At 51.2% G+C, this 18,005-nt stretch overlaps 1 protein-coding gene across 12 annotated transcripts in view; it reads left to right on the top strand.

Annotated features, from left to right (window-relative positions):
• MYO18A (myosin XVIIIA) overlaps nucleotides 1–18,005 on the top strand; it is a 150,295-nt gene that overhangs the window by 89,915 nt on the left and 42,375 nt on the right. For all 12 annotated transcript variants that reach the window (XM_061604630.1, XM_061604632.1, XM_061604634.1 and 9 more), the window contains 8 exons: nucleotides 5,608–5,717; nucleotides 6,479–6,544; nucleotides 8,955–9,083; nucleotides 10,921–11,064; nucleotides 13,950–14,039; nucleotides 14,685–14,804; nucleotides 16,587–16,698; nucleotides 17,118–17,245. In XM_061604630.1, coding sequence (XP_061460614.1) covers nucleotides 5,608–5,717; nucleotides 6,479–6,544; nucleotides 8,955–9,083; nucleotides 10,921–11,064; nucleotides 13,950–14,039; nucleotides 14,685–14,804; nucleotides 16,587–16,698; nucleotides 17,118–17,245 — 899 coding nt within the window. The remainder of the gene's footprint in view (nucleotides 1–5,607; nucleotides 5,718–6,478; nucleotides 6,545–8,954; nucleotides 9,084–10,920; nucleotides 11,065–13,949; nucleotides 14,040–14,684; nucleotides 14,805–16,586; nucleotides 16,699–17,117; nucleotides 17,246–18,005) is intronic.

The following is an 18,005-nucleotide window of genomic DNA, read 5'->3' on the forward strand; positions in this document are numbered from 1 at the left end:
AGGAACTGCCATTTGTTAAGGGTGCTGGGAATTGCTGCTATGTCAGGAGCAACCTGTAGTTCCCAGGATCCTTTGGGGGAAGCCATGGGCTTCAAATGGTGTGTATGCAGACTTACTCTGGTTCAGAACTCTTTCCCTTGGTGGCAGCTGCTGCTACGTTGGCCCATTCCTTCCCACCCTCACTATTGCAAGTTCTTCTCTTATTAATCAGGGATCACATATTAAACAGGATGATGTTGTATAGCCAATCAGATTTCCCTCCATGATGACATTACTGTGGGCAGGTGAGAGTAATTGGCACTGAAGGCAAGTGAGGGCAACTGACAATGAAGGCAAGTGAGGGCATTTCAAACAAATACATGGTTGTGGTTTGCAAGGAGTGCCAGGAAGGAGAGCTGCTCCTTGACACCTGCAAAAACAAAAATGTTTGTGAAAACCCAAGAGTATTTAGGCTGGGTCTTAACAAATATGTCTTTCATCCCCTCTGATCGTGGTCTGGTCTTCTGGTCACTAGCGACAGGTTCAGCTGGCATGCCCCCTTTGCCCTGGCTCCTTGGGAAGACCCCAGAATAAGTGCCCACATGTATCCAGGCATCTGAAAGACGCATGGTGGAATCAGTGTTTATTATTTCAAAACCAGGTTGTTAGTGCTGTAAAGCAAGATCAATGTTTGTGCACCGAATCCAGGATCGATGGTCCACCAGGGGAGGGAAGAGGGCTTTGCTGCTTTGGTCGATGGTGCTGATGATTAATTAAGATCTGAAGCATCAACATCGCTATCTTTGCCCATAAATTTAATTGCAATCCGTGTACAGTCAATAGCCGAATCCATTCTCATTCCTTCTGCAGGTGGGAGAGTGCAGGTGGGAGCGCGAGTGGCCACGTGCCACTACCAGAGAGGAGGGTGCAAGTAGGGTGCGTAGCCCTCTATTCGACAAGGAGGGCCACCTTCTGGGGACAGTTTGGTGAATTCTTGGCAGGTTTTTCCTAGAGAGCTAGGTGCAAATGGAATGAGGGACGCAACAAGTCCTTTCAACCCTGGCTCACTCCAGACACCGTTTTAATTGTGCATTCATGATGATTTCAGGGCAGTTATACATGGTCCTGCTTTCAATTCTGTTTGCGCCTGCAAAAGTTTCAGGGTGGACATACTGCTTAGTAGCCAATTGCATGTCCCGTAACTTCCTGCTGAAATCCTGTAACTTCTCATGCCTCAGATGTACCAGTTTATATATTTATTTTTTGTCCCACATTTCTTGCACTGTAGTTGCAAGAGGGAAGGTCACGTCCTCTCCATAATAGTTAAAGCACATGCCTCCCTCCCCCAAGAATCCCGGGAACTGTAGTTTTGCTAAGGGTGCTGGGCATTGTAGCTCTGTGAGGGGTAAACTACAGTTCCCAGGATTCTTTGGAGGAAGCCCCATGCTTGAAATGTTATGATGTGGAGGTGACCAAATAATGGGATAACACTGAGGAAACGTCACAGAACAACTAATAAAGAGGAATGATTATTGTGTCAATGACATGTTGCAAACACATCAGCAAAAAGCAGACACTAGTCTGGAGGGGCCTCTTGTCTGTCTTCTGCAGTGGGAAATTAGGCCATCACTCCCACACACGCACACGAGAGAGAGCTGAAGGCTGCAGGGAAAAGGGATCTTTGTTGTCTTGTAAACAAGATAGTTTCAAAGCCTGTTTTGACCAGACGTCACAGTAGGAGCCTCTTTCAAGCCGCATTTAGCAATCTTGAAAATGGTTGTCTCCATGCAGCTTTTTTTCTTTCGGCTGGCTTCGTGCCACAGCTTGCACAGGCTTGTATGGAGCTCTCAGCGTGCCCTGCTTTCTCTCGGCCTAGGGACGGGGGGTGTCGGTGAGAGGGGGAGGTTGTGACTGGATACGTGGGCACTAAAGGTGCGATGGGGACAGGAGATGAGCCCAAGGAGCTTGTCTGCAAACCGAGTAATACAACCAGAGAAACCAGGGAGGGATGACAGGGACCATCTAGTCCACCCTCCCTTTTTCTGGGAGATGGCACCATCCAATAGGCCGCTAGCCTGCCCCCACCTAGAAAGAGAGGTTGTAGCAACGGAGAGTGGCCCATATTAGGGCAAATGGGGCACTGCCCCTCTAACTTCAGTCCGTCCCCCACTCAGTCCCCACCTGCCTGCCTTCTTACTTACAACCAGTCCAAGAGGTGGCCCCACCTGCCAGCTTTCTCCTCCTCATTCTGAGTATTGCCCCTTGTAGAACTCATGGGGGGGGAGAAAGCTAGAATGATTGGCTCCGCCTGTCACTGGCTCTGGCTCCACCTACTGTTGGGCCTCCCTTCCCTCCCCCCCACCTGTCCCAATGGCAGGAGCTACCCTTGGTCCGTAGCAGATTGACAGAGCACGTGCTTTGCATGCAGAAGGCCCCAGGTTCAATGCAAGGATCAGGCCGCAGGTGATGGGGAAGCCCCCTCTCTGTGTGAGCCCCCTGGAGAGCTGCTGCCAGTCAGAGCAGACAACCCTGCTAGATTCTGGCCTGATATAAAGCAGCTTCCTCTGTTCCTGTCAGTCACTCCTCCTCCCTCTGTACTTCTGGTGAGCTGTCTTTTTTTCCTCTTCCTTTTTTGAACTTCCGCATGTACACTCAAGCTTTTGTCTGCCCTGGAAAAGAGAATCCTAAACCTGTGTTTAGACTCCGAACTGTAAAACGAGAAGTTCGCCGTGATGCCGCCCACAGACGATGTTTGCTTCTAAACATGCAACTATATCCATGGATGGGTTCCTCCTCCTTGGCTGGGCTCAGGTGTTGTTTAACATCCGTATACCTTGTGGGCAAGCCGTCCTCCCCAAAGCATGCTTGGCTCTGCTCCGCTCCATCTGAGAGCTCCAGAACCAAAGAAGGCATTGACACGCTGAACACCCGTCTCGTAGAGGGGCCTTGGGGAGGGTGTGTGTGTGTTCTTTTGCTCTGTGTCTCAAATGATCCCGGGGTGCTAGCCAAGTTTTTCTGTGCCAGGAAAGTCTCCTCTCTTCTCACTGTTCGTGGCCGTATTTGGAACTTGAGCATTGGCAGGATGGGGCAAAGCAATCCCCCCCAGCTGTCTTCTGAGAGTGGGTCAGCTCGGCACTCCGGGAAAGTTAGCAAGCAAATGCAGGATCACACCATCCATTATATATATGTGTGTGTGTTTTGTCCTCAGCGTTAAATGTTATTGCCAGAGGTAGATTTGTTCCTTTTTAAACGTAAAGAAATGCTTTTCGATTCTCCTTGTAGGCTGCTGTGTATTTACTAAAGTTTTTTTTTTTTTTAAAAAGCCATGAGGGTCTTTTGGCAGAGAATTCCTTTTGCTTCATTCCATGCATTGTGCTGAAGCTGCTGTTCCTTTTGTTCATATCCATGAAAGATTGGGCACCGAGAGTTCGGTTGATTTGGATATTAGCAGGGCTGCAACATTTTATTCAAAAGTGTTGGTCATTTGTTCTGTATTTGTAATTTTACGATGTTTTGTTTTATTTATTAAATTTATATTGCACCCTTCCTCCTGAAAGATCCCAGGGTGGAAAGCATAACAAAACAATTTAACAGCAACAACAGGGTTTTCTTTCAATATGTTTTAAAGTCTTTTGTTTTCAAGATGTTTTAAAGATGTTTTTAGTGCTTTTGTTTCCCACCCTGGGCTCCTTCTGGGAGGAAGGGCGAGATACAAATTTAATAAATAAATATTAAAGAAAGGAAAAGAAAAGTGTTCTAAAAACAGTTAAAAACTTTCTAAAACATGATTACAGTTTAAAACTATTTTTCCATCCAGGGATCTCTAGGTTGCCAAGAACAGTCACCTTCAGCCATCCAATGCCTCGGTAAACAGGAATGTTTTCAACTTCCTCCTGAAAGTCAACAGTGATGGAGACAAACGCACCTCACTGAGGAGGGCATTCCATAAACAGGCAGCCACTTCCAAAAAGACCCTGTTTTAATGATTTTTTTTTAAAAAAAAATGAGTTGGTGGTTGGTTTATAAATATTAAAAACAAAACTGACAATTGGGCAGTAGATTTTGTGCGTCTGTCTGTCTGTCTATCTCTCCAAGAGAGCCCAGGGAGACAATTCAAAACAAAATTACAGACAGCAGTGAAAACCAGCAGAGTAAACACTTTATAGAACTTTTCAAAAACCTGAATAAAAATACCTTTACATATTGCTAAGATGTGCCACAGAAACGCATCACTTAAAAACAAAGAAAATATTCTCCTGTGCTTTGGAAAAATTGTTTTTTACCCGTATGTAAATTTAAAACTTGTACGATTAATTGATTTAAAATTGATTTAATTAATTGATTTAATTAGGTTGCAGCCCTTGTTACTAGCCATGATTAATCTAAGGAAGCAGATTACAGAATCTGTACAGAAGCAGTCTACCTTAGCCGACCAGATACGAGGGACAGATAGCAAGCTGAGACTGTCACCTCCGTGTCATACTTGTGACCACCTGGCTTGCTGCTGTTGGGGCAGGTGGTGGTGGAGATGGACCTTCGTGTGATCAAGCAAGACAGCTGTTGGGTTCTTACATTTTTTAAATCTGCTGTCCATCAGTTTCAGTGGCATCCACAAATTTAATGTTCATATTGACTCTCCACACTGGCCATTATCTTATCAGAAGAGCCCGGCTGCAGCTGGATCAGGCCAAAGGGGGGGCCTCTAGCCCAGCATCCTGCTCTCCCAGTGGCCAACCAGATGCCCCAAAGAGAAGCCCCCTGCGCAGAGCTTGAGTCCAATAGCAGCTCTCCCCACTTGTGATCACCAGCAACTGGTATTCAGAGGCACACTCTGACAGGGGCTCCACCAGCAGCCTGCTGCATTTCTAGGCTCGGCACAGAGGAGGGCCCGCCTCTGTCCACTCGCCTGCATGCAGTTTCCTTGTCACCTGTGGCGAGTGATTAAACACAACACTGCTTTTAAGCCCTTTCTTTGTAAAAGAAAAAAGTAGCCTACAGAGAGGCAGTGTGGTGTAGTGGTTAGAGTGTCGGACTACGACCTTGGAGACCAGGGTTCGAATCCCCACACAGCCATGAAGCTCACTGGGTGATCTTGGGCCAGTCACTGCCTCTCAGCCTCAGAGGGAGGCAATGGGAAACCCCCTCTGAATACCGCTTACCATGAAAATCCCATTCATAGGGTCGCCATAAGTCGGGATCAACTTAAAGGCAGTCCATTTCCACTTCAAAGTAGCCTACTTATGTAGCCTACTAAGGGAGATCTGGCAGCCTGTGAGCCTTACAGCTGGAGTCCTCCCTCTCTTTGAGCAGCCCTGTGTGTCTTGTCACCCAGAATCCTGTCCAGTCGCAGGAGTGGCAAGCAGGACTCATCTGCCTTACGTGTGTACAGATGGGGATGAAGATGCCTTGTTTGCCTGGCCCGGCCTTCTTCAGATGGGCCCCCAGGGGGCAGGGGTGAGGCGGGTCTGGTGGATGGTGGGCTGCTGCATTTTGCACGGAGGGCAGTGCCTCCTCTTCCTGCCCTGTGCCAGCCACCAGCGTGCTCATCTTCCTCCACCTTTGCTGTCTTCCCTGTTCCAGGGGTGCTCTTTTGACCCCACCGTTTCTCTTCCTGTCCTGCTCCCACAGGTTACCCTGACCACATGGTCTTTGCAGAGTTCCGGCGGCGCTTCGACGTCCTTGCCCCTCACCTGACCAAGAAGCATGGGCGCAATTACATCGTCATGGATGAGAAGCGGGTGTGTAGGCTGTTGGGGTGTGTGTGTCTGGCCAGAGTGTGCCAATCGACAGACAGGAAATGGGACCCAGGGCCCCCTCTGCAGAAACGCAGCTGGGGCTCTTTGGCGGCTGTGCCTTGGCGTGGCCAGGAGCCGAAGGGCAGCATTGCCAAGGGGAATGCAAGGCCCACCCCACACTGTATTGTTCGGGCAAGCAGGGTCCTGTGCTGCCTGCCTGGGGGTGGGGACCAGTGCGTTTACATCGGAGACTGCCTGAGACAGAGGTAGGCCGTTGGTCCGTCTAGCTTAATATTACTCACACTGACTGGCAGCGAGTCTGCAGGGTTTCAGGCCGGGAGTCTTTTCCCCAACCCTACTCTAGGAGATGCCACTGGGCGTTGAGCCTGGGGCCTTCTGCATGCAAAGCAGATGCTCTTCCCCTGGGCGGTGGTCCTTCGTTATACTGAGTCAGACCGTCAGTGGCTCTCTAGGGTTTCAGGGGCGGGTCTGCCCCACGAGGCATGGCCACTCCCAGTACAGGTATAGGAAGCTGTCCTGTATCATGTCAGGCCATTAGGCCATCTAGTCTTCGCCGAGTGGCACTGGCTCCCCAGGGCTTCAGACAGTGGGGTCTCTGCCAGCCCTGCATGGAGGTGCCATTGGGGACTGAACCTCAGGCAGAGCAGGGCTCCACACTGCTGACCGGTGGCCCTTCTGCAGGACTAACGTCGTTGCTGGTGCTTGACGCACCCTCCCTCCTCTTCCTCTCTCCCCCCTTCCAGGCTGTGGAGGAGCTCCTGGAATCGCTGGAGCTGGAGAAGAGCAGCTTCCACATGGGCCTCAGCCGGGTAAGGGCAGCCGGTGGGCCTTTGCCTCTCTGCTCACCCCAGGGAAGCGTAGCTGTGGCCGGGCCGCCTGCTGTAGAGCGTGCCCTTTCCAGGTGGGCAGGTGGGGAGGAGCCGCCAGGACGGGGCGAGGCAGGGCGGAGTCCTCCGCTGAGCCTTGGATGTGAACTTGAAGTTCTTGTTACTCTGTGCCTGAAAACATGCTTGTGGGCACGCCCAGCGGCAAGGGATGAATTCTGAAACCTGTGCAAACTGTGTGACATTATCTGCCTGATTTCCCCCCTCTCTCCTTCATGTGCCATTCTCCTTGTGGGATCAGACCATTGAGTCCAGTGTTCTGTCAGTAATACCAAGTCAGATGCTTCCGTGGAGCCCAAAAGCAGGCTCTGTGTGTGTGTGTGTGTGTTTATTTGGTTTTTTCTGCAGCATCTGCTGTTGGGAGGAAGGCTCCAAGGAGGCTACATTAGACACTTGAGTCTGCCCCTTCTCACTCTTCCCTGCCTAATTTAGGAAGAGGAAGGAGCTCTGCAGGATGCTGAGCCCTCGTTTCCCCTTAGCACGCTTCCCTCTGGCTCCTGGGAATTCCGGAGGCGTTGCCTGTACCTTTTCCAATATACCAGATCCTTACCTTCCCCACCACAGCACAGGTCAAAGGGGTCAGTCACCTGACATCACAGTGACATCAGGTGGCCTGTTTTTGCCCTGGGCTATTTGGAATCAAATTTTGCAGTCAAAGGCACGGTGCTTTGCAAGCCCCAATGATTAGCTGATCCTTGGCTCTTGTGAAACGCAGGGCTTTCTGCACACCAACAGTCAGCTGACACTCAGCGCTTGTGAAGCCCAGTTAGCAAGAGTTTGTGGGTTCCACCAATCAGCTGACGGCCGGTGCCTCCAAACCCCCATTTGGCCTCATTGCATCTTTCCCTGCCCCACCCGTGATGCAATATATGACTTCAGGTGTAAGGCAGGTGAAGCAGAGTCACGGGCCAAATGGAGAGGCCAGGAGGGGGGGATAAGTAGGCCCCACCACCGCTGAAGCAGACCCTTGCAGCCAGAAGGGCTAGAAACATTATTTTTAAAGGAAAGTGGAGATTTTTGGGAACTGAATGCTACATTCTGTGCCCCCCCGTGCTTTTGCAGAACCTGTACGGTCCTGCTCATGGTACGACCTGCCTGTAGGACTGAGCTGTGTGCGTGCCACGCTAGCCGCCTCCTTGGGTGGGAGACGTCAGTGTCACAATACAGAGGACGCAGCTGGTGCAGTACCAGTTCCTGGGCTACTTTGGGGTCAACAGAGAAGGGGGGGCTCTGTTCAGTCTGTCCTCGGTCAGAGCTGTGTCACTGCACTGGCTAATGCAAGGGGACAGACGAGGTCGGCGTGCCTGGGGAGGAGGATCGGAAGGCTTGTCACAACAATTTGGCACAGTCCAGGAGCCCATGGATTCAAAGTGAATGGAGGGCAGGATTGGCTGCCCTGCGCACATGCTTCCTGTCTCTCCCCCCCCCAACCCCACAGTGTTCAAGAACTCCCAAAGTTCAAGAACCCTGTTGCCGAGCAGGGGGTGGGGTGTGTGATTAGCGTTCACCCATTGTGGGTGGTGATTCAGTTCCTGTACTTAGAGGCCTCTGAACAGGAGGCATCCGAGCCCCAACGTTGTTACCCACAGGGCTTGCAGAACCTGGTGTCAGGGTGGCCCAGGTGGATCAGTGCGGCTCCTTGCCACAGTGGCCGAGAGAGGCCCTGCTTGTCTATCCCTCGGCAGGGTGGGTGAGGGTCAAGATAAGGAAGCAGCCTAAGGACTTGTTCCGCGCCCCTCATTCTCTTTGCCGAGAGCCCACCGTGTCTGCCTCTTTGCACCTGCCCTCTCAAAATGAGCAGAAGATTTATGCCTCTGCACTCGCAGGGATGGTTTTGAGGCACCAGGAGCTCCGAGCTCTGCAGAACAGGCACATCTCTCCATTCAGTGGCCAATGTCAGTGGTTCCCCCTGCCCTGGAGTATATTTATTTGTATCATTTAGTTATCATTAAATCTATATCTCTGTTTTTATTTATTTACATCCCGCCTTCCCTCCAAGGATCCCAAAGTGGCTCATATGGTTCTCCTCCCCACTCCCCATTTTATCCTCCCAACAACCCTGGGAGGTAGGTTTAGGCTGAGAGACTGTGACTGGCCCAAGGTCACCCAGTGAGCTGAATGCCTGAGCTGAGATTTCAACCCAGGTCTCCCAGGCCCTAGTCCAACACTCTAACCACTACACCACGCTGTCTCTCATCCCACCCTCCCTCCCAAAAGGAGCCCGGGGCTTGCTTTTCACCCCTTACGGAGCCTGCCCCAGGGCTCTGCCTTGCCCTGAGAGCTGGGAATTGACTCCTCGTTTCCTTTTCCTCTCTCCCCTCCCGCCCCCCGAAAGGTGTTTTTCCGGGCAGGGACACTGCCCAAGTTGGAAGAGCAACGGGATACACAGACGAGCAGGAACATTGCGCTTTTCCAGGCAGCCTGTCGCGGTTTCCTTGCACGCCAGCAGTTCAAGAAGAGAAAGGTATTCTCTGTGTGTGGGGGAGCCCTTAAAAGTCTGGGAGAGATGAAGGGGGGGGAGATAGACTGAGTCACCCCCCTGCCCACACGCGCAGACACACACACATGCTCCCCCCCCGCCTCTCCCTGCCCCTCTTGCGTTTACATCTCGTGCTGCTGCCTCCCTGGCTGTAGCCTAAAATGGGCAGCTGTGCCTCCCACAGAGGCTGGGCAGAGGCCCAGGATTGCGGACTCTGCAAGGAGCACAGCTGGGACTCCCCCAGCCTGGGGAAGAGGGCACTTTAATCTTCCTGCAGGTATGGAGTGTGGGGGTGTGGGGGTGTGGAAGGGAAGATGCTGCCTGCTCACAACATGGGGGGGGCTCAGTGAGAGGTCTCCTTCCTTCCTCAGAGAAGACGAGGGCAGCATCAGCATCTTTCAGGCATTCAGTGCGTGGTGCTGGGGGGTCTTGGAGTCTGGGGGAGCGAGCGGGGGCTTCTAGAAAGCAGATGTGTGGATTAGTCCCTCTCTTTCTCTCTCTTGCTCCAGACCATGCTCACACTCGCCCTCTTTCCCAAAATCCCTCCTTTAGAGCTCCAAACATTTCTCGTGCTTTATTTATTCATAAAAGTTGTATGCCGCACTTTCATAAAAAAAAGTAAAAGCGGTTTACAACAATTATATAAACACAATCAAAACCATATGATTTTTAAAAAAAAAAAACGATCACGAAGTAACTATTACAGAAAGTGTCTTAATAGTTTGCCTGGTGGCAAAGAAAAGAGAAAGGTTGGCTTTTCCTCCAGTCCTTTCCCCCTCCCACCCCCAACTATCTTTCCTTTGAAGGGTCCCAATTTCTTTGCAGTGTCCCACGGGTGTGTGTCCCTCGCTCCGGTGGGCCTTCCCTTCACCGTGCCCTTCCTTGTCTGTTCCCCCCATGGATGTTCAAAAGGGGCTCGTTTCATGTTTTGCCTTTGTGCAGTGCTGGCCATGCTTTAGAAATAAACTATTCTGATCATTTCTGGGGGATGGGATGGTGTGTATGTGTGGTGGCAATGGTGGTGTGGAAGGCAGGGAGTTTCTTGCTTTGGGTAAGAACTGCTGACCCTCCCAGGAAGCCTCTGGGGAAGGCAGATTCCATTTTCTCCTTGAGTACCCCTGTGTTTGCTGCAGCAAGCCAGGTGGAGGGGGCTGTCTGCCTCTTCTGTGGCCCAACTAGAAAATGCTAAAATGGGCTCGATCATCTTTGTTCACCCCTTCCCCCAAACATCCCATAGTAGTTCGGAGGCCGTAACGCTTAGCATCAGGCCTACGGAGAACCCATGAACCCCGGTTCGTGTTACGGGATGCCTGTCCTCCTCCTCCTCCTCCTGCATCTCTTTCATGTTTCGCTTGGGTTTGGGGAGGAGGAGTCCTCTCCGCAGCAGGGCAGGCAGAAGCCGTTAATGTTAAGATTGAAGAGCTGCATCAGCTACTCCGCTTATTACTGAGTGCATAAACGAGACGCCCAAGCGGGCCCAATGTTTTCGGCAAGATTAGGCTTTATGGCCGGGGTTTGTGAGATGGCCGTTTTTGCAAGCGGGAAATAATAATAATAACGGCAAAATGATGACTAATTTAGAGAGAAAGCTCTGCTCCCTCCTTGCATCCAGATTCTCTTCTCCTTGCCTCTCCCTGACATGTAGGCTTGCAGAAGAATTGAGGAGCCCCCCTCCTCTCCTCCCTTCAGGCTTTGAAGTCACATGAGGGTCAATGCTCCCCTTGGGAAGTGGTTTAGGGTTTGGATGCTTCTTCCATGGATAGGCCAGAAGGGGTCTCTTTGACCAGATGCGCTCCTCGTCTTCTCTGCCCCCAAATTACAGATTCAGGACCTGGCTCTCCGCTGCGTGCAGAAGAACATCAAGAAGAACAAAGGAGTGAAGAACTGGCCCTGGTGGAAGCTCTTCACCACCGTCCGGCCACTCATCGAAGTCCAGCTCACAGAGGACCAGATCCGAGGCAAAGATGTGCGTATTTGGTCTCTGTGCTGGAGAGGGACGCAGGGCTGCTGTTCCCAGGAACGGAAGAAGCTGCCCTAGACTGAGTCCAGGTTATCTGCCCAGTTAGCCCAGGCTTTTGATTGGCGGCTCCTTGCAAACAGGGATTTCTTTTTTCAACATTCCAAAGATCCATATTAGGGCAGCACCGTTATGAAGCCAGTCAGAAGTGTCATAACGTTGCTTTGTGAGTTCCCCAGAACTCTTCATCTGGGCAGTTGGTAAACAAAGCAAGGAGCAAAGAGAAAGTTGTCTGCGAGTCTGTCTTCCACAAGTCTTAAGAGAGGAGGTAGCAGACCTTCGGATGAGGCCCTGAAGGTGCTGTGCAGGTTTCAGGTTGTCCCAAGGCCTTTTGGGAGGGAGGGAGGGGTGCACTCCTGTCTCTGGAAATTCAAACACTGGCTGTTGCCCAGGTCTGTCTCCATTCTTGGCTGAAGCAAGCACAGGTTTCCTCCAAAGAGCTCAGAGTGGCTTCCATAGGAACCCCTGGTGCCATGTCCTGTGCACATCGCTTACCACAGGTGTGAGGAACCCAGAGCCCTGCAGAAGTTGATGAACTACAGCTCCCATCACCCCAGTAGTCAGCATGGCCGATGGCCAGGGGTGATGAGGAGAGTTGTAGTCCAGCAACATCCAGAGGGCCAAAGGTTCCCCACACCTTGTTTATGGACAGGAAGCTGCCTGGACTACTATTTGCCCACCTAGGCTCGTATGATTGCCCTTGACTGGCAAAGGTTTTCCACGGTCTGAGGCAGAGAGTGGCTCTTCCTGGCGACCTGCTACTTGATCCTTTTTAACTGGTGATGGCCGGGATCAAACCAGTGACCTTCTGGATGCCAAGCAGATCCTCTACCCCTGAGCTACGGACCCTCCTTCGCTTGAGCCATAGAACCGTGTTCACAGGCCTTCCGGCTATTGGGCGTCGAGCAGGCGTTGAGGGAGTCTTTGGCTCTCCAGATGTTGCTGATCTACAACTCCCATCATCCGTGGGTACTAGCCGTGCTGGCCTGGGCTGATGGGAGTTGTATTTCAGCAGCATCTGAAGGGCCAAAGGTTTCCCAGACCTGTGTTAGAGCAAGACCCTTCTCGTGTGTGATTAAGGCATATGGGGCTCAAAGTGACAAGAACGTCAGAAGAGGCCGGCTGCTGGATCAGGCCCAAGGGGGCCCATCTAGTCCAGCCTCCTCTTCACACAGTGGCCAACCAGATGCCCCAAAGGGAAGTCCCCGAGCAGGCCCTGAGCGCAACAGCAGCTCTCCCCTCCAGCGGTTTCCAGCAACTGGTATTAGGAAGCGTACCACCTTCGACCATGGAGGCAGAGCATAACCATCATGGCTAGTAGCCATTGATACTGTAGCCTTCTCCTCCATGAATATGTGTAATCCTCTTTTAAAGCCACCCAATGTTAGCTTTGGAGGGGGGGTAGTGTCCAAGGGCTATGCAGCTTTGTGGTGACTCTGGCAACCTTGCAGCTTTGCATTAGACTGGGCCTTACCTGGGCCTCTGGGCACCTAGATTTCTGCCTCCGTGGTCGGGCGCGACGTGCCCAGTTGCAGGAAAGTGCAGGAAGGGAGAATGCTCTTGAGCCCAGGTACTGGTTGTAGGGCTTCCTAGAAGGAGTTTCAAGTGGAGTGCCACAGGGCTCTGTCCTGGGGCCGATACCCTTCAACATTTTTATCAATGACTTAGATGACGGGGTGGAGGGAAGCCTTACGAAGTTTGCGGATGATACGAAACTGGGAGGGATAGCTAACACAGTGGAAGACAGGAATAAAATCCAAAGGGACCTGGATAGACTAGAAAATTGGGCTGAAATTAATAAAATGACATTCAATAAAGACAAATGCAAGATTCTGCATTTAGGCCACAAAAACAAAATGCACGGGTACAGGATGGGAAATACCCGGCTTAGCAGTAGTGCGTGTGAGAAGGACCTTGGAATTGTAGTGGATCACAAGTTGAACATGACCCAGCAGTGTGATGCTGCGGCAAAAAAGGCAAATGCGGTTTTGGGCTGCATAAACAGAGCTATAGCTTCCAGGTCGAGGGAAGTAATAGTCCCACTATATTCTGCATTAGTCAGGCCTCATCTGGAATACTGTGTTCAGTTCTGGGTGCCTCATTTTTAAGAAAGATATAGACAAGTTAGAGCGGGTCCAGAAGAGGGCGACGAGGATGATAGCCAGTATGGAGAACAAGTCTTATGAGGAAAGGTTGAAGGAACTTGGCATGTTCAGTCTGGTGAAGAGAAGGCTGAGGGGTGACATGATTGCACTCTTTAAGTACCTGAAGGGCTGTCACATAGAGGAGGGTACAGATTTGTTCTCTACTGCCCCAGAAGGTAGGACTAAGGTCTAATGGTTTTAAGTAGCAGGAGCGTAGATTCAGATTGGCCATTAGAAGGAACTTCTTGACAGTAAGGGCAGTTCGGCAATGGAACCGACTGCCTAGAGAGGTGGTGGGATCCCCTTTGCTGGATGTCTTCAAGCAGAGGCTGGACAGCTATCTGCGGGAGATGCTCTAGCTGTGGATTTCCTGCTGTGAGCAGGGGGTTGGACTCGATGGCCTACAAGGCCCCTTCCAACTCTATGATTCTAAGAGGCAGGTGGTTGGCCAGCATGCTGGACTAGGTGAGCCCCCTTTGGCCTGATTACCAGCAGTGCTGTTCAGGTGTTCTTATGAGGAGTTCCCAGCCTAAAGTACTTTAGTTTGCCCTCTGAGCTAAAGACCCTCTGAGCACAAATGCAGGCCAGTTGGGGTGCCTCTCCCAGGGCAGAACTGGGATGAAACTTGGCAGCGCTGCTCCTGCCCAGCAACCTTCGGCCTGATGACCTTGCCTTGGCTTTGTTCCACAGGAGGAGATCCAGCAGCTGAAAAGTCGGCTTGAGAAGGTGGAGAAGGAGCGCAACGAGCTGCGGCTGACCAACGACCGCTTGGAGAGCAAGGTGCCCTCACCCTCCCTGGGATTTCCCGGTGCTTCTTGCCCAAATGTCTCTGCTTTTTATTGCAAATTTATTAAGGGGGGGAACAGAAAAAAATAAGGAAAAACATAGAGAAGTATCCCGTCAGCTCACATTAACAATACAGTAAGCATCAATACAGCATCCATCTTTACATACAGATGGAATATATGTATGCCATCCAGATATCCAAATAGGTATCCAAACGAAGTTGGTGTCTATAGAAGGTATGTTCAAACATAGCAAGGGGGTTAAGGTCTTCAGACCACTGTGTAGTAGACGGCAAGCTTCTATCCTTCCAGGCTCAAAAGTATAAGTCCCTCTTAGTGCATTCCCTGCCCCCAAAGAATCCAGGGAACTGTTGTTTGCTTAGGGCGCTGGGAATTATAGCTCTGTGGGGGGTAAACTACAGTTCCCAGGATTCTTGGGCCGGGGCCGGGATGTGCTTTAAATCTATGGTGTGTTTGCAGCTGTCTTTCCTTGTCCCACCAGGCAGTGATCATCCATCGCTGGGTCCTTCTCGTCTCTTTCTGTGTGTCTCCTCACAAAGGGACCTGGGGGCGGGGAGGGCTCGGCCTGTAGGTTGCATGCCCTTCATCCTCGCTGTTTGGCTGCTTTGCCTATTCCCAGATCTCGGAGCTGACCTCGGAGCTGACCGACGAGAGGAACACCGGAGAGTCGGCCTCCCAGCTCCTGGACAGTGAGACCGCAGAGCGCCTGCGAGCAGAGAGGGACATGAAGGACCTGCAGGTCAGCCCAGAAGTCAGGATGCTTTGGGAGTGTGTGTGTGTGTGGGGGGGCTGAGACGAAAGCTTTTTGAGCAAACGCCCCTCAGGCCCAACCCAACCTACTTCCAGCCGCCCAAACAACTTCCAGGTGTCTTTCAGCTTCCCTCCAAGCATTGACAGGAATCTAGGAAGCTGTCTTATACAGAGTCAAACCTCTGGGCCGTCTTGGACCACATTCACACCATACATGTGTTCCACGATTGTTCCACTTTACACCGGCATCCCCCAAAGAATCCTGGGAAGGGTAGTTTGTGAAGGTTACTGCTGAGAGTTATTAGGAGACCCTCCTTCCCCTCGTAGAGCTACAACTCTCAGAGTGGTTTAACAGTCAGTCGGAGGCCTCGTGTGAATTGTATCTCTGTGAGGGGAAGAGGGGTCTTCTAACAACTCTCCGCAGTACCCTTAACAAACTACAGCCCCCAGGATTCTTTGGGGGAAGCCATGACTGTGTAAAGTGGAATAATAGTGGAATAAATGTATGGTGCGAATGTGGCCTATGTGGTAGTGTTGTCTACGTTGACTTGGCAGTGGTTCTTCCAGATTTTAGGCAGGGGACATTCCTAAAACTACCTGAAGATGCCATGGATTGAACCTGGGACTTTTTGCATGCAAAGGAGATGTCCTACCACTGAGACGCAGCCTTCCCCATTGAAGACTTGGTCCCGGATCAGTTGGGTTCACAAAAGACAATAAGAATGCCAATTAGTCTCTAACGCTGGTCTTTAGTCTGGAAACTCAGGTGGACACTTGTTCACCCTGTTCCTGCGGGCAGCAACCTTTTTTGAAAAGGTGGATTGCCAGTTGTCAGTTGCCTTTGTTTGTTTTAATAGGCTTTTATTCGACAGAGGTTTCTAGAGAGGTTTCCCGGAGATAATAATGGCAATGTAATATCCAGAGGTATAATTTCATAATAAAAGAGCAATCAAAAGCAGTATAAAACAGCTTTGCAAGCCTCAGATAATTTAAAATGAAAAAGTCTTTGTTTGTCCCCCAAAATGTAACAGCGGTAGGGGGTGCCAGCCAAGGCTTCTTTTTGGATTTGCGTCTGCTTGATGTTCCTCTCCTGGTTTTGAACTGCGCAGGAGAGTGGACCTTTGGCCCTGCGCAGGGTGGGTTGCTGTGACTGTGCTGGGTGAATGCAGATATCATCGTCACCACACCAGGCAGCCGACAAGAAAGCAGACTCTGGGTCTGCTTGCCTGCGGAAGCTGCCTGGCTCCAGTCACCGCAAATTCCAACCATGTCATGTCCCCAAAATATCAGAAGTCTGATCCACAATTTACTTGGAGCAGGGCTTTCAGTGTGGCTGCCCCTGTTCGGTATAAGACTACCCCTGTTGAGATGCAACAGGTGTTCACTATCTGCACTTCCCTCCGGAAACAGCTGAAGACCTGTTTTATTTTGACCAGCTTTTCCAGCTGGATGAAAAGGTCTCTGCCTGAGGTGTTCATTTTGTATTGTTTATAAAACCAGTCTTCAGGTGTTTTCGTGTGCTGGTTTTTAAACTATTTTTAAGTGTTTTTATCGTGTTTGTAAATTGCTTTAGCACACATTTAAAGGATGATTCATAGATAATAATGGTGATGTTCAGGGTCTACCCGAATGCCACCCTGCTTTCAGCCACACTCCTCCTGCTCAGTAGAAGCGTTACGAGATCCACCCCATTGGTGAAGTGTGGCAAAGGCAATTGCTTTGCCACACGCTCCTCTGTGTCTGGAAGTGACTCGCCTCTTCCACCCACCAGGCTAAGTATGATGCGCTCAAGAAGCAGATGGACTCCATGGAGATGGAGGTGATGGAGGCCCGTCTCATCCGTGCTGCTGAGCTCAACGGCGAGATGGACGACGATGACTCAGGTGGGCCTCTCCCCTGAAAAAAAATCACGTTCCCCCTCCTTCTCTTGGCTGTGCCCAAGCATCCGCACCTCCATGCATTGCTCCAGTCATAGGGACATAGGAATCTGTCCTATAGCAAGCGAGACCATAGGTCGGTCTAGCTCAGTATTGTCTATGCTGACTGGCAGCGGCTGTCCAGGGTCTCAGGCAGAAGTTTCTCCCAGCCCTACCTGGAGATGCCATCAGGAACTGAACTTAAGACCTTCTGCATGCAAGGTGGATGCTCTGCCGCAGAGCTACGACGGGTGAGCATTTCTGAACCAGACCTATCTGCCACCCCCAACTCTACCAAGCAAAAGTGACAGCAGTCCCTTGGGACTTTGGTTCAGGACTGACTCTGGCAGCGCTGGTTCCCTTCCAACTCTGCCTCCTCTCTGCAGGTGGTGAGTGGCGTCTGAAGTACGAGCGTGCCGTCCGCGAGATCGATTTCACCAAAAAGCGCTTGCAGCAGGAGTTTGAGGACAAGCTGGAGGTGGAACAGCAGAGCAAGAGGCAGCTGGAGAGACGGGTGAGATTTCTCTCTCTTTCACACACACATGCATGCACATCCATGTGCTATTTCTCTCTCCCCCCCCCCCACACACACACTCTTTGGAGCGAGGAGTACCAGACAGTCCCTTCCTCTCTTCTGTCCCTAGAGTACCTCCTGTCCTGGGCCTCTCTCAATCTCCCAGCTTGCCTCCCTTTCTTCATTGACACTCTGACCCTGCCTCTTGGCCACTGCCCACCCCTCTCTCTTTGAGCAATGTTTCTGGCTAATTGGCTGGACTTGCATGCGCTTGTTAGCACTTGTGAAGTCTTTTGGCAGTTCCTGTGTGCTTTTTGTTTTCGCTTTCACTAAGTGTTTAGAAAACAGTCTCCATTTTTACCTTGCTGCCTCTGCTTCATAGAGCTGTGTTGGTGTTTGAATGGGTGGGGCTAGTGCTGCCATTTTACCCCATCTTTGACACAGTGTGGTGGCCCAGGTGCCATTGTGCAATTACTCCTCCCACCTTCCCTTCTTTCCTCCCCCCTAGTTATGGGTACATCTTAAAGCAGAGCACGCCATGGGAGGCATTGGATGGAGTGTTCGGGTTTAGGACAATCATTTGCAAGGTTGGGTGCTGTGTGGGGGAGAAGGTCACAGGCCGACCACCACAGCGGCCTGTATCATATGGCTTTCGTTTGCTCTCTTGAGCCTCCTGGGACTGGTTTGCTCTGGAAACACATCTGGAGATCCATTTGCTCTCCGCTGGTGCACATGTTAAACCGTGTGTGTGTGTGTGTGT

The sequence above is a fragment of the Rhineura floridana genome, chromosome 21 (genome assembly GCF_030035675.1).
Source record: "Rhineura floridana isolate rRhiFlo1 chromosome 21, rRhiFlo1.hap2, whole genome shotgun sequence".
Classification (NCBI taxonomy): domain Eukaryota; kingdom Metazoa; phylum Chordata; class Lepidosauria; order Squamata; family Rhineuridae; genus Rhineura; species Rhineura floridana.